Source organism: Octopus bimaculoides, chromosome 3 (assembly GCF_046866305.1).
Source record: "Octopus bimaculoides isolate indiv1 chromosome 3, ASM4686630v1, whole genome shotgun sequence".
In the NCBI taxonomy this organism is placed as follows: Eukaryota; Metazoa; Mollusca; class Cephalopoda; order Octopoda; family Octopodidae; genus Octopus; species Octopus bimaculoides.
The window spans coordinates 73674676-73692014 of NC_142930.1; the positions used below are offsets into that span (position 1 = coordinate 73674676).

The window sequence follows — 17339 nt, forward strand, 5'->3', positions numbered from 1 at the left end:
TGTTAAACTGAGAGTTCCGGAATTGGCAGTATCGTAAAATTACAGCACGTGTTATGTCGAGTGATGCCAACTATTGTAGAAATGAAATTTCAAAACTATTGTCAAACATAGAAGTAAAATGTGAATTGTAGGATGGGCAATGTGTGTGGGAGAGAAGAAATAATATGTAATTAGGAAGACACCTTCAATGTGCTACAATTTGTATTGTATGAACCAAATTAGACTTGCAGTATACGCCCCACCTATCATTTCAAAATTTTCCTATATATATATAAATACTTCAGCCAACAGAATTACATACGACTTTAGACAAACCAAATCTTCTGGAAGCGTACAGAAACAAGCTAAGGTAAGTGCCTTACTGTATTATGACATTTCAGTACAGTACTAATACTGGAGATCTGATTTATCAACTATTTCCCAGTCTCATATAACAAAAAGAACTTTTGCCACGTTTGCAATGACGCTAGTGACTTGAATAGAGAGTTTACACTAAATTCCTCCATTTTTTTTATATATGTATATTTTAGTAATTTTTGGTTTTCTTTACTCTAGGATCGATTAAATTGACACCCCAAATATTCTGCCATCGATTCAAACTTTGAAACTAATGCTGTTTATTCTTCTGAAGAGCGCTAGTTTAGAAAATAAACTCAGAGAAATGACTTAATTCTCAAGAGCAAAGCCTTCGTAAATGGCTGTACAGCAGAGAAAACCTGAGAAAACCTGCTTGATAACTTTTGAACATTGTTGAAACGGTATTATCATTTGATAATGCCTATACTGCCAATAAATGCATGAAGGTTACACAATTTTATCTCCATTCTCCCGCGCCGAAAGTCTCCGGAAAAATTCAAATGAGTTTGACAAGCAAAAATATGATAGTCATACTGAAACACCGTTGAAGTCTGGCAGTACGACCGAAAAGCATTTCTTCATAATTAATGTCTAAGCAGAATACTTTGAAACAATGTTTGCTAGGTTAGTCCAATCTTTCACAAGGTAGAATACATATATACGCTATTTTCACAATAGATATATGAAATGCAAATACGTAATATAAACATACGTCTCCTGAAAAGCTACGTTATATTCGTTTCGCTGAATATAGGGTGAAACATTTACGATTAAACTTAGTCATAAGCTTGAGGACATATGAAAAGCATTCATGGCAGAACAGACATACGTATACCCCTTCTTTCAAATCAATATTTTTATTCTTAAATTTTTTTATTCATTTGTTTCTACATTTGAATTCTTTCGTTGTGTTTATGTGGTAACTATCAAGTTGATTTGGCCAGAAAAGTAAATAAATTGAATAAATATATATTTACAATATATAAAGTAAAATATACAGAGGTGTGTGTGTGTGTGTGTGTGTGTGTGTGTGTGTGTGTGTGTGTGTGTGTGAAAATAGATAGATACATAGAGAGACACACAGACTGACTGACAAGCAGATAGATAGATAGATAGATAGATAGATAGATAGATAGATAGATAGATACATGAATATTTTTCTCAAAATGACCACCAAAATTGCCAATACATTTCTGCTGCCTTGCATTACCACAGAATAAAAAAATGGACTTTTCGAAGAAATCTCAACCACAGTTGCTGGAGAATTACTCAACTAATTGCTTAAGCCCATTTTGATTTTTAAAAATATGTCCTCATAAATATTTCGTAATATATAGAGAAATATACTAAGTTTGCTCAGAGTGAAATAGGGGCTCTAGGGTAAACGTCAGAATGTAGTGAAACCAAGAAGCTTAAGTTGCGGAAAAACTGACAGCAGTAGTGTGTATTGTCTTGAAGATGCGAGAGTGGAATGTTATTTTTCTTCCTGATACTGCCTACCATATGACTTTATAATCTGATAGATTTGTTAGCAAAATCCCATGAGATTAGCCCAAGGTGCTCTCCAAAATAGAACTCAGAAAATTCTATTGATCTTTAGTGAATGGTTATATTTTTGATCGTCATCGATGGCTTTTGTTCGAGGATGATATCTTAGTTTCTGGGAAGCAAAATGAGACTGGTGCTTTGTCTTGTATTTTAACATGTGATATCTTGTACTTTTTACTTGTTTCAGTCATTAGAAAGCGGTCATGCTGGGGAACTGCTTAATAATATTTTCTTTTTTGCTAAGCCTGGTGCTTATTCGACCGGCTTAGTTTGCCGAACCGCTAAGTTACAAGGATGTAAATACAGCATCACCGATTGTCACTGGTGGTAGAGGACAAACACAGACGCAAAGACAAACACATACACACACACATATATACATATACATACATATATATATATATATATATATATATATATATATATATATATATATATATATATATATATATATATATATATATATATATATATATATATATATATTACACATATATACGTCATATACGCCTTCTTCCAGGTTTCTTCTACCAAATCGTTTCACAAGGCTTTGGTCAGCCCGAGGCTGTAGAAGACACTTGCCAAGGTGCCATGTAGTGGGGCTGAACCTGGAACCATGTGGTTCAGAAACAAACGTCTTCTAGTATAACCTCGGGACGATCAAAGCCTTGTAAGCGGATTTGATAGACGGAAACTGAAAGAAGCCTATACATAAATACATGTATATATATGTATGTATGTATGTATGTATGTATGTATGTATGTATGTATGTATGAATGTGTGCGTGTGTGTGTGCGTGCATGCGTTTGTTTTTGTGTCTGTCTTTGTCCCCACCACCGCTTGACAACCGGCGTTGGTGTGTTTACGTCCCCGTAACCTAGGTTTCGGCAAAAGATCGTTGGACTAAGTGATAGGTTTCAAAAAATAAGTACTGGGTCGATGTCGATTCGTTCGACTAAAACTCTTCAAAACGGTGCCCAGTACGGCAGTAGTCTAATGGCTGAGACTATTGAAAGATAAAAGATGAAAGATACATACATACATACATACATACATACATACATACATACATACATGCATGCATACATACATACATACATACATGCATACATACATACATACATACATACATACATACATACATACATGCATACATACATACATACATGCATACATACATACATACATACATGCATACATACATACATACATACATACATACATGCATACATACATACATGTCTATGACACTGAAACCTATTATAAAGTTCATTTATTCCATATTTTATACTGATTCAATTTATTATATTCAAGGTTACTCTATATTATTTATCAAGAAGACAGTTTTGTTTCAAAATATCGCAGTTTTTATGTCTAACTCTCTTTTCGCTTATATACATGTTTATGCATCTGATTTATGTGAAAAGACATAAATATTCGTCCATAGATAAATCTATCTTACAAGATGAACGTAAAACTGAACTCTTGCAAAATTCCGTATCATTTAAAATAAAATGCTACACTTCACAGTAATAAAAAACAAAATTTCTTGTAATTTAGATACTAAGTAACGAAGATGGTAATGTAATATACTTTGTACTTTGAAAGATTACACTCAACATTGAAACTGCCTTTTGAATTCACTTACAAGGCACACGTATAAAGTCCCATCACACAAGGTGCAAGTTTTTATGTGCCTTAAACTGAGAACACGTGATTATCTTTACACACGTATACACGCACATTTATATAAACACATTCACACGCAGCATACACACACAAGCACACATCATGGTAATAGACATAATCTCTTCTTCGGTTAAAACAAGCACCACTGATGTCTTTAGTTGAATAACAGTTGTAAGTAAAGTGTTTCTACGCGTTCGATTTTCTCCCCTAACATTCTCTAACATCTCACTTGATAATCTGAAGATTTGTTGGTAAATTCCCACAAGATTAAGCCAGAATGATTCCCAGAAGCAAAATCTGGAAACTCTATTGATCTACAGTGAATGGTTACGTTTCTGAGTTTCATCGATGGTTTTTCTTCGCTGGATGATCTCAGAATGATTGGAGTCATATTTCCCTTCTGAACATAAATTCTCACAATTCTACCTAACAAAAATCATATGTGCTGCTCTTCATTGATTAAACCATAAAAAACTGGTAGATCTGTGATTTCTGTCGCTTTGTAGATTTTACAAAGGTATACCATTAATTACTGTGCGTGTGTGTGTGTGTGTGTATGTGTGTGTGTGTGTGTGTGTGTGTGCGTGTGTGTGTGTATGTGCGTGCGTGCGTGCGTGCGGATGTGTGTTACCTATATTTCTGAATGTGTGATTGTGAACCTTTTTTATATACATATAAACATTTTGATGCTCGACATCATTTCATCATTTCTTCTTTACAATTCTTTTACTCGGCAGCGAATCACAACACACCGCAAAAAAAAAAAAAAAGAAAACGCAAAATTGCCCAGTTCGCATCACCGAACGAAATCCCATTCACAAACCAATCCTCGTAATGAAACAAAAGTACTCACAATGAAAAGATCCCTTCTCCCCCACCTTACATGATAGAAATATATACTGTTGTTCATAAGACCTCCATAAAACGTATGAAGTATAATTTTCAGCTAAGTGGAATCACGATATATCTGGAACAACTTTCCAATAGTATCACTAACTATTCATGTGTCATAGGTTTCATCGGTCTTCCACATAACTGTTGCAGCTATTTTCATAACGAATCCTTGTCTACAGAGTTCTGTTATTTATTCTCTTCTCCATAATTGTGAGAATTGTAAAGCTAATATTTAACATTTCACTTGCAATGTTTTTATTTTTATTGTCTTTGGTGCACGTCATTGAAGCGATTGAGAAAAAAGATTGTCGAAAATCGATAGTTATTATCACCGACAGTGTCGTGTGTCGGTGGCCCAACCATTCTAAGTACATCAACCCCGTACACCCTGACATAATCAGGTAGAGTGGGTATATAATTCACAATGCATTCATGTCGTTAATGATTGTTCGGCTGCTAGTGCCAAATCTACCATTGGATAACTGATTATGTTTTACAATTTCTTTAATCCTGATATATTTTTCGTAAATTGTCAACACATGATTATTTCTTTTTTCTTTTTTTTTTTTTGTCAATTTCCAGAAATGGATCGTCTCTACTTTGCTTTCATCATATTGCTGAGTTTTGTTTATGTGAGTTCAAATATTGAAGGATACATTGAAGGATGCTATCGTAAACTGCACTTCAATGAAAACGATGCTGTCACCCAGTTGCAGTTCTGTATAGAGCAGTTACAAATGAACGGCTCATCCTTTAAGTGGAAACCAAAGAATATTGTTTATAGATCCCCGAAGAAATCTCAAGGAGCAAATAATTTGATTGTACCACGAACGAGGAAGGAATATAGGTTGCTCAGTGAAAAAGAAAGATACGATTTCCTTCGTAGCATCTATCTTTTAAAGCGAGATACGGTAAGAATGATTTATTATTTCTATATAAACAGATGCGGAGAGCTGGCTGAATCGTTAGCACGCCAGGCAAAATGCTTAGCGGTATTTCGTCCGCCATTATGTTCTGAGTTCAAATTCCACCGAGAACGACTTTGCCTTTCATCCTTTCGGGGTTGATAAAATAAGTACCAGTTACGCACTGGGGTCGATGTAATCGACTAGCTCCATCCCCCAAAATTTCAGGCCTTATGTCTATAGGAGAACGAATTATTTCTATACAAACAACTATCAAGGAGACACGTGTTAATATTATTTCAGACAAACTTATATTCTTATGCAATACTATTGGTTACATTGTTTACAACAAGGGTCAGGAAATTCTTTTTATGATAGCCCACTTTTGAGTTTTCTCCACATTTTCACATAGCACCACATGTATATGACATTTCATACATAAAGATATGCTCATGGCATGGCGGGATCCATTCCTGTAGAGATTGGTGTCAAGCAGAATGACATCTCTTTTCTATTTACTTTGCTGTTGCTTTTACTCATGGCTTTTCTAAGGTTAGCGCTCTGGGAATATATGCCAGATATCGATCTTCTGGCCGCCTCTTTGATCTGCGCCGATTTGCTGCCAATTCAAAAGTTTTCCAGTCTCTTATTCGTGACCCCCTTTATGCAGATGACTGTGACTTAGTTGAATTACTGGAAAACACAACCGTTGCGATAATAACACTGTACTTCCATGGGCCCACAGATATGACATCAATATCAACACTAGCTTGTTAAAGATCATCTATATTATGACATCTAATCATATTTAGTGCTAATCTCTGATTATTTTGTCGATATAATCTATATTGAGCAGCATCTCAAGTTAGAATATACAGACACTGCTCCTCAGACAGTTGTGCTCTTTTAATTCGTTTTGAAGAGCAGCTCTTGCTAACGTTTCTACATTATGTTCTTCTAAAAGACTGAAGAAACTCAAAGAATCTGCTTGCCATAGATACTGTATCTGTCATTGATGTTGTCTTGATATCCGCAAACAATGCCGCTGCATCGCTGCTTGTCATTGTGAAATTACACGTTCTGAATAAATGACAAAAGGTGCATAAAATGAATTTTAAAATACCCGTAGGAAAATAATCATTGAATCATGTCTCCGCTTTTTCAATCAAGTATTTCACTGAAATATTGAATGGAGGAACATGATGTGAACAGTACCTGTGAAGTTTTCAGGTTACATGTGTATTAGGTGAGAGATTGAGGTAAAAACAGTGAAAGATATCTAGCTAGCTGGTAGATAGATAGATAGATAGATAGATCGAGAGAGTGAGAGAGAGAGAGACAGAGAGAGAGAGAGAGAGAGAGAGAGAGAGAGAGAGAAAGAGTGAGAGAGAGAGAAAGAGTGAGAGAGAGAGAGAAAGAGTGAGAGAGAGAGAGAGAGAGAGAGAGAGATGGCGTTTCTCATTGCAAAGAAACGTATCAAATTTTAACTGAGAAAAATGAACATTTATAATAAACTTCTTTTAAAAGAAGGAATTTTCTTCGTGGCAAAAAGTGGTAGCTTAATAAGTTACTTGAATATTTTTTAACGATCGTGCTAACAAATGTATATGCAGACACATACACGCATACACAAATAGGCTAGATTCTTATCTTTCCAGCCTGAAGAAGGAGGCTTGATTTTCCCAGTGTTTGTTTGTTTCCATTACTGGTTGCAGATTTTTGGGCAACTACATCTGCCAACATTATCAAGTAATTCCGATCCCCCAGAAACAGATGTTTCTAATGTTGGACTTGTAACATCATACCATTTCCCCTCTAATTCTCTGAGTCTATGCTATCTAAACAAGTTTGTTCTATTAGTATATAAATATACGAGGGCGGCGAGCTGGCAGAACTGTTAGCACGCCGGGAAAAATGTATAACATCATTTCGTCTGTCTATATGTTCTGAGTTCAAATTCCACCGAGGTCGACTTTGCCCATCATCCTTTCTGGGTCGATAAAATAAATACCAGCTAAACACCGGGGTTGATGTAATCGACTACACCCCACCCCCGAAATTGCTGGCTTTGTGACAAATTTTGAAACCAATTCATAAATATACATATATTTGTATTTGAACGTTAATCATCAGAAAATTTTAATTCTTTGCTTTTTATTTATTTACATGTGAATATATTCAGTATATCAAACCCAAGGAGTTTTATCTCTTTGTTTGCATCATTGTCTACATACACCGATATATCCATCCATCCATCCATCCATCCATCCATCCATACATACATACATACATACATACATGCATACATACATACATATACGCATGCATAAATACATATACACTAATAAGGAGAGTAAAAGTATGAGTAACACTGACATATAAAAATGGAAATTAATATTTTAAAAGACAACTTTCACAGAAGAAGGAAAAAAATATATTTGATATGAAAACAAATCTCCTGTTCTTTCCTGAATATTAGAAATCTTTCATCGAAAACAGAAATCAAAATTAATGCAACGCAAAAGGCATAACTTCAAATAAAACATAAACGTTTGTTGTATCCCAATCATTATGAATTTTTCTTATTGTTTCACTTACAGAGAATGTCACCAAATATATTCGATGCTATCGCCTTCTTGCACACTGGTGAAACTGCAAGAAACGCCCATGCTGGACCTACATTTCTTCTCTGGCACAGAATCTATTTGAAAATGTAAGCCATGCAATCAAATATTATTCTTCCAGTTTCCTTCTTCTCTTTTCCTGTTTCTTCATCTCTTTCTTCATTGTTTAATTTTACTTTTGCCTCTTTCTCTTCGCATTTTTCAGTTATCTTTTTGTGTTCTTAACTTCCTTCTCCTCCACCTCCTCATCCTCCTCATCCTCCTCATCATCATCATCATCATATTATTATTATTATTATTATTATTATTATTATTATTATTATTATTATTAGCATCTTTCGATTCTGTTTCCATTTCTTGCCGAGTGTCTTTCTGACATCAAGAGCAGGGAAACGTACTGTATACATTGGTAGGCCATTGAAACAAACACATCAAGCTGTTCATTTACAGAATCATGTGTTAGAGAAAAGGGGGAAGACAGAGAGAAAGAGGATAAAATAAGAAATAGAAAAGTAAACAAATAAAATAAAGGGGGCAAAAGGAAAGAAAATTTACAGCGACAATGCTCTTCTCAATACGTGTGACGTACCGGTTAAGACAATTTTTTGCACTTCTTGTATGGATGGTAAGCCAAGGATCATTCTTAGATAATCTTCAGTTCCGTTTTTTGAACATTTCAAGGGCTCTTACAATCACTGGTATTGTAACCGTCTTGGGATGCCACGTCTTTTCGATTTCAATGAGCAAATCTTTATATTATCTGAGCTTATCAAATTCTTTTGCCGAGATATTATGGTCACAGGATATGCTCATGTCAATCATTAAACAGACTTTATTGCTTTCACAGTAATATCTGGTTTATTTGCTTTGATGGTCCAGTCTGTACATACTGGAAATTCCCAAAGAAAAGTTACATTTCCTCCCTCAGTTACAGCCTCTGGATGGTGCTTGTACCATTTGTCAGCAGTTTTGATTTTATAATCCTGACACATCATCCAGTATATATATTGGCCAACTCTGTCATGTCTTGATTTGTACTCTACATGTGCTAAAACCTTACATCCAGAGATTACATGGTCGACTGTTTCTATCCCATCGTTGCAGTATTGGCACTTTGGGCCTACACCATTTTTCATCACATTGGCTTGATAGTTCCAGGTGAATAAGCTCTGATCTTGGGCAACCAAGATAAATCCTGCACTCTCTGCCTTTAGCCATGAGCTCCATAGCCACTGATGGGTGTGCTCCTGATCTGCATCAGCTTGTTTGCTATGGGCCACATATTTGCCATGCTGAAGTTTTTGTTCTTACCTATCAGCCAATTGTTCAAACGCATTTTGCTTTGCTATTGAGTTCACCTTCTTTGCAACTACAGTGACTACACTTTCCTCATGCTGTTCAACCTGATATTATGTATAAACTCACTTGAAAATTTTTTGCTCTCATTCATAACGGACTCAATCTTCTTATGTCTTTCATGGTTTTTAATTAGATTTAGCATCAAGTCGTTAGATGTTTCACGATATTTTGTCTCTTCAGTTGTAGTGGTTATCATCATCATCATCATCATCATCATCATCATCATTATTATTATTATTATTATTATTATTATTATTATTATTATTATTATTATTATTATTATCATTATTAAGACGGTGTGCTGGCAAAGCCGTTAGCACACCGAGAAAAATGTTTAGCATCATTTCGTCCGTCTATACGTTCTGAGTTCAAATTCCACCGAGGTCGACTTTGACTTTCATCCTTTTGAGACCGATAAATTAAGTAGCAGTAAAACACTGACCGAAAGAACTGCATGTGGTAAAGCTAACCACTAGCCGTTTGGTTCGCTGATCACATTATTCAGTGTACATAATTTACACTTTAAAGTAAATCTTTTATTTATTTCACTCATTAGACTGCGGTCATTCACATAGATTTTGTTTTCTACGCATTAAATAGGGTTTATATTTTTTTTTCATTTTAGCATGGAAGATGCACTTCGTGAAAAAGTGCCAGGTGTAACAATTCCATTTTGGGATCCAACTCTTGACAGTTCTCTTTCTAATCCTCGAGATTCCACTATGTGGTCAGATGAGTTAATGGGAACTATCAATGGTTTCGTCACTAGAGGGCCGTTTGCTAACTGGAAAACACCAGCTGGTGTTCTGATAAGGAACGGAGGTTTCAGTAGAAGGTTACCGACACGTAGTAACATTGAAGATGTTCTCACTCGAACGAAACTCGAAGAGATCTCGGAACCAAATGCAGAAGATCGATATAACCTTGAATCCATGCATAATTCTATGCATGTTGCTATTGGAGGTCACATGAGTATGATACCATCATCACCCATGGACCCAATGTTCTGGCTACTTCACAGTTACGTAGAACTTGTTTACACGCGTTTCAATGAAAACCAAAAGAAACACAACGTTAATCCCGCAACAGATTATCCTTCGGATTATGGTTTAAACGTTTATGCCCCTAATCAAAGTATTGGTCTTATGAATTTAACCGTTGCAGAAGCATTAAAAAATACTAGTTCTTACCCTTTATTCTACAAATATGACTATACTTACCTAGGAAACTGTACTCTCAATCCAAATTTATGTAATTCTCCATATTTAACCTGCAATAATGGTAGATGCGAGTCAAAATCTAGAAAATCAACTCGTTGCAGTACTTTAATTCCCTATCAGAATATGTTTTGTATCAACCGTAAATGCGATGTAGATGAATGGGCATTTATTCCGGTAGAAATTATTTACGAACGACCTTTCGACACGATGAAATTTGGAAATTTTCCTATCAAAAATGGCGTGCCGAATTTGCTGAATGATTTGTATGATAATAATCAACCTCAAAATTCCTCTGATTCGGACGATAACTCTAACAGAAATAATTGTCAAATAAACAAGTGTTGTGGTCCTGCAGGAAGACTCAATATTCGGGCTATTGGTATAAATTATTTTGGAACCTATGAAGAGATGGCGGTGCTTGATCGCAGATTAGCTGTATCATCGGACATAGCTTACTTGGGAATCAGAGACCCGCAGAAAAATCACAGTCTAGTATTTTTGTCAGCGTCAGAACAATGTGGAAGAATATGTCGTCCTTCTTGTTTAGTGCCGGGCTCAAATCCACCGAGATACACACCATGTATAGGACTGTTGAACATAACACATTACAACGCTACTTTGTACGGTAAAACACTCGCAGACGCTTACATGAACGTGTGGGATTATAAAAACCAGATACGACCGAAAGTGAGACAGGAAAATATTCCGATAGTGTTCCATTGTGATGACAGCCGATGGCCATTTAACAACAACACCAATACAACAACAACAACAACAACAACCACCACACCAGTGCCGACAACACCAACAACAACAACCACACCAGTGCCGACAACACCAACAACAACAACCACACCAGTGCCGACAACACCAACAACAACAACATCAACGACGACAACCACAACAACACTACCAACAACAACAACCACAACACCAACTCCAACGACTACAACGTCGACAACAACAGCGAGAATTACAACGTACCCTCAAAGTAAGTTATAGTGGACCTTTTTATCATATTATATGTTCATATTAAACTGTTGAGGGTCAATGAGTGGGGATCGTATTACACTGTGTTTGTGTAAGAGAAGGCCTAGTATGTCTGGTGATCGTAATAGTTTAATGGAGGCGGTGGTAGTCCCAGTTGATTTAACTAACTGGAGTGATGATGAGGATAGCTTTCTTAGGATTAAAGTAATCGAAATGTGAGACAGTGCAGGGCAACGTAATCTAGGGTAGTAAAGAGTGTTACTGCAGGTGATGTTGAATCTTCTATGCAGTAGATTGTCTAAATTGATAGACTCTGATTGTATGGATTATGACTTCATATTTCGTCACGATTTGCAATACGTCCTTCCACGAGGAACAATTATATCTATCATAGTTACATTGGAACCAAATGTTCTTTTACAGATTTTATTGTTCAGTTGTAATTTCTAAGTCTTGTGATGTTAAGCTGATTAAAATATATCAATAAAGGTATTTTTTAAATAACGGTGATTTGAATTCAGTTAGACATGTTATTAACATATCGGACAATTCTACATTGCCGCGGCGTAGCAATAAGTTAACTTTATTATATGCACTACTTACTCATCTATATATATGGTGCGCGTGCGTGTGTGTGTGTGTGTGTGTGTGTGTGTGTGTGTGTGTGTGTGTGTGTGTGTGTGTACAGATGAAGTATCTTACTTGTCTACATATTAATTATTGAGAGTGACAATGGACACAAAGCCTCCCTTAATATTATTCAAAGTGAAGGCGGCGAGCAAGCAGAACCGTTACCGTGCCGGGTGAAATGTGTAGTGGCATTTCGTCTGTCTTTACGTTCTGAGATTGTCTTTACCTTTCATCGATAAAATACGTACCAGTTAAACTCTGGGGTAGATATTACTGAAATTGTATTCTTTCTAATGTTTCTCGTTTCTCTTTTACAGCCTGCAAACTTTCCGGAGACTGTACCATTAAGACAGGATGTGAATGTAAAGATGGAGATAAGCAAGCTTGCCAAAAGAGTTGCTCCCATTTTGCTATTTGTTACTTTGGTCGTTACTATGTGCTTTCTTGTGGCTACGGTCGAAGGTTCGAAAAGTCAATTGGAAAGTGTATTCATGGATACTGTCACTAATACTAAGCAATTGAAATGTTTCTCAACAACAGACCTTTGCATAGAAATTTGAAGAGGACATAACCATCTAACACCCACCGCTGGATTGATTGACAGATGAATGGATGGATGATGAGTGGAATTGAAGAATGTGCTGAAAAAGGATAAATGAATGAATGAATGAATGAATGAAATGAGAAAATGAATAGTGATATGAAAATCTATATAGAATCCGGTACTAACTTTCAACAAAAATGGTGGATATTTGATTTGGTTAATATTTTCCACTTAATTATTTATTCATACAAATTCTTATCTAATCTCACTAAAAAGTTCAATAAATATATAATTACTTTATATGTTCTGATGGTTTTTATTTTTTTACACGGAGGTCCCTTGCGAAAATGGTAAACTATTTGGAATTAAATTAATGTTTTACCGAATTTGACGTCTATTTTCCCTATAGTGTACACCACCCGTTTCGAAAATGATGGAAACTAGTTGATCAGAATCAAAGCGACCACATATTTACTTGTTATAAACATTTGATCGACGTATTAGTTTCTGTCCACCTCGTTCATACAGATCAATATTTGTATGGTATGATGGCGATGACCTAAGAAAATTGCATAACATCGCATTAAATTCATTGAAGTATTTACTTATGTCCGTCAATTATCAAAGTTCCATTCCTGCCAAAATCGATTTAAAAAATTTTATTTTATTTCCTATTTTTGTTGTTAATAAAGTATGAATCAATATTATTTGAGGATCGACAATGCAACCTGCCTTATGATTAGCGAGAACTTTTCGACATCGTAAAGCAGTATCAATACGAAGAGGAGGAGGGGGACGGAGGAAGATGAAGGAAAGGATGGGAAGGAGGAAGTGGTGGGGTGAAAGAAAAACGGAGGAGGAGGGGATGTTCAAGAAGGAGGAAGAGGCAGAGAAGAAGAAGAAGAAGAAGAAGAAGAAGAAGAAGAAGAAGAAGAAGAAGAAGAAGAAGAAGACAGACAGACAGACAGACAGACAGACGGACAGACAGTCACACACACACACACACACACACGCATGCAGACGGAAATTTTTTATTTTGTTTCGTTAGGAAAAGGCCACAAATTTTGGAGACAGTCTATTAAGTCACCGCCAACTTCCCACAGGTACAGTCTATCTGACTCGATCCAGTCAAGATATGAACTGAAGGCACAAAAGACCATAATTTATGATAAAAGATCATTTACTGCAGTTTTCTGCCATTCTTTTTCTTTCAGGTCTGAGCTTAAATTCGCCCAAGCCAGTATAGAAGATACTTGCGTTAGACTGTGCCCCTTTGAAACACTGTATGTCAATGTTGAAGATTTCAAACCCCTACTTCTAACTGTTCATATTCTAGCATATGACAACGGAAAGAAGCCTTTGTTAATAATGTAGGGGTTGTAGTAAGAATAGAGAAGGTGTCAGTAAGAATAGTAGGAATAGAGAAGTATTAACAAGCCTCTCTTCCCCGTATTCCTCAGCCTATAGGACCAGCAGATGTTCAACATAACTTTGCATCGCATGCAATGCTCGAGTACTATACGAACGCGTGTAGGATGGTTTCATCGGTCCGCACGCATCTTCAGTATGCACTGCTAACAGCACTACCATGTCTGTAGCGTTTATCTCGAACCAGCAATGTCCTTCCTCCAACCATGTAACACTGCCGGGCCGAGGAATTTTGAAAATTATCCATGCGCCCTGGCCTGAAAGTCCTTTGGAAGAGACCAGTTGATCCTAATCGATGGCCAAAGTTTCTCCAAGGAACGTCGTTGCACTTGCCGACCACCAACGTATAGTATGCCATAGTGGAACAAGCACCGACCGGCAGAGCGCCTGACGGCACTCATGGTATCAGGTACCTTACGTTAGTTGGGCTACGCTTGATCTAGGACTACAGCTCGGTCAAATAATAATAATAATAATAATATTAATAATAATAATAATAATAATAATAATAATAATAATAATAATAATAATAATAATAATAATGATGATGATGATGATGATGATGATAGGAGGAACAGGAATGATAAGTGTGGAAGAATGCGTGCGTATCGAACTCGTGAGTTTAATGAGATACCTCGCCTACAGTAAGGAACGAGGGAATATTGAGAGCAGAGAAAAAGGGGGAAAACAAAGGAAAAACAAAAATGACACGAAGAAGAATTATGCAGGAAGGGACTACACAATCAATTTCTTGTAACCACAACAGAAGTTGCTAGAAAAAATAGGAGAGATTGGCTGATGAAAGGAACCCTAAAAGGAGAGACAGAGAGCCCTAAACTGGCAGCGCAGGACCAAGCTCTGGCCACGAACTAGAGGGTCAACCTAAGGAATGAGAATGCCACTGCATCTGCAATAGAGTGGATGAAACCATTGCCTATATCACGAACGCATGCCCTAGACTTACCCAAAACCACTACAAGTTGTGGCGACACGACCACGTAGTGAAAGTGCTACATTGGAAAGTGTGCGAAAAGTGGGGGACAGAGAGAGGCAAGGCATGGTATAAGAACAAGCCGCAGATAGTGCCAGAGTCGGAGACTAGCAAAATCCTCTGGGATTTCCCAATCCAAACAGATCAGGTGCTAGAGCATAACAGACAAGACATAGTGGTGATGGTCAAGGTGCATTACATATGCTATATAGTTGACGTTGCATGCCCCTTGACCCACGAATAATCAAGAAGGAATGCGAAAAGATAGATACAGCCCTCTTAAGTACGAACTAGCCAGCTTATGGAAAACGAAGAAGGTGAAGATAGAACCAATTATCATTGGGTCCTTAGGAACAGTATCAGAATACATCAAGAGGAATATAAAGGAAATTGGAATAGATTGCCCAGTAGAACTGTTACAAAAGGTTTGCCTCCTTAGCACAGCCAGAATAATCAGAAACGTATTAGATAGCTGAAAAGAACGAATAGCATGGTGCCCTAGGCTGCAGGTAGTAAGCCCGCTACGCATGCAACACTCCAGGAGCTCCAAAAAGCCTGTGATAATAATAATAATAGTAATAATAATAATAATAATAATAATAATAATAATAATAATAATAATAATAATAATAATAATAATAATAATAATGAGCAAAACAAAAAACTGTTTTCAGTATTTAAGGAAGCTGACAAATACAAACAAGAAATCAATCTACCTAACAAATACGAAGAAGAAGAAGAAGAAACAACAAAAGCTATAAAACAAATGAAATCCAAACTAAAACTAGAACAGCAACGGACCATGATAAAACGATGGCAAGAAAAGCCCCTACATGGTAAATACTGGGCTAAACTAAATGTGAAAGAAATAGACAGAGAAAAATCCCAGCAATGGCTGAGAAGCTCAGGACTCAAAGCAGAGACTGAAGGATTTTTAATTGCTGCACAAGACCAAAGCCTCCCCACCAGAAATTACCAAAAACACATAATGAAAAGAAATATAACAAGTAACTGTAGAATATGTGGAGATCGACAAGAAACAATAAATCATATTATCTCTGGCTGCCCAGTCCTGGCTAAGAAGGAATATATTCACAGACACGACAGAGCTGGGACCTATATACACTGGAAGCTATGCCAACATTATGGAATAGCAACAGAAAAAAGATGGTATAAACACACGCCAGAAAAGGTCACAGAAAACGAGAAAGCAACCATACTCTGGGATATGCCAATACACACAGATAGAGAAATTAAGGCAAATAGACCAGATATAGTTGTCAAAGATCATGAAGGAAAAAAATGCCTTCTAATTGATGTTTCAATACCAGCAGATGACAACGTTTCTCTAAAAGAAATGGAAAAACTTTCAAAATACAAAGACCTGGAAATAGAGATAACTCGAATGTGGAATCTAAAAACAGAAACAATTCCTATCATAGTAGGTGCCTTAGGTATAATAAAAAAATATTCAGACAAATACATAACAAAAACACCAGGACTTACAAATATATATAACATACAGAAAATTGCACTACTGGGTACTGCACACATTCTACGCAAAACACTTTCAATACAGTAAACATAAGAGCACCACAGCAAACCACAGCACATACCCAAGGCGCACAGAGCTGCGCTCGGTAGTGAAGTGAAAGCACGTTATAAAAATAAAACTACTGAATAATAATAATAATATTAATAGAAATTAGCAAAATGTGGAACCTGAAGACTAAAACAATACCTATTGTCATAGGTGCCCTGGGAATGACAGCGAAACGGGCTGACTACTACCTAGCTCAAATTCCAGGAAACCCCAAAATGGCTGAAGTTCAAAAGATAGTACTCTTGGGAACTGCACATATCCTACGTAAAATACTGTCTATGTGATCTCAAATTTTAAAACAGACACATAATTTTCTTATGGTTTCTTAAACATTCTCTAGAACAACACTATGTACAAATCCAAATATATGGTACCCTAGGCATAACACCTACATGAACTTCTAACTTGTTGTTTGTTGTCTATTGAGCTCTCTGGGTGAGACTTGGATCCAACTTGTACAAATGCAAAGCAAAAGTCAAACATAAGATAATAATAACAATAATAATAATTCGTTCGTTTTATTGGCCACAAGGGCTAATATCAATTAAAAACATAT

At 36.3% G+C, this 17339-nt stretch overlaps 1 protein-coding gene across 1 annotated transcript; it reads left to right on the top strand.

Moving 5' to 3' along the window:
• Positions 1-295: 295 nt before the first annotated feature.
• On the top strand, positions 296-13061 carry LOC149136586 (uncharacterized). The gene is made up of 5 exons (XM_089349210.1): positions 296-349; positions 5072-5400; positions 7995-8107; positions 10003-11588; positions 12535-13061. The coding sequence occupies exons 2-5, from the start codon at positions 5074-5076 to the stop codon at positions 12723-12725; spliced, it is 2217 nt and encodes a 738-aa protein (XP_089205336.1). The 5' UTR covers positions 296-349; positions 5072-5073; the 3' UTR covers positions 12726-13061.
• Positions 13062-17339: the final 4278 nt, after the last annotated feature.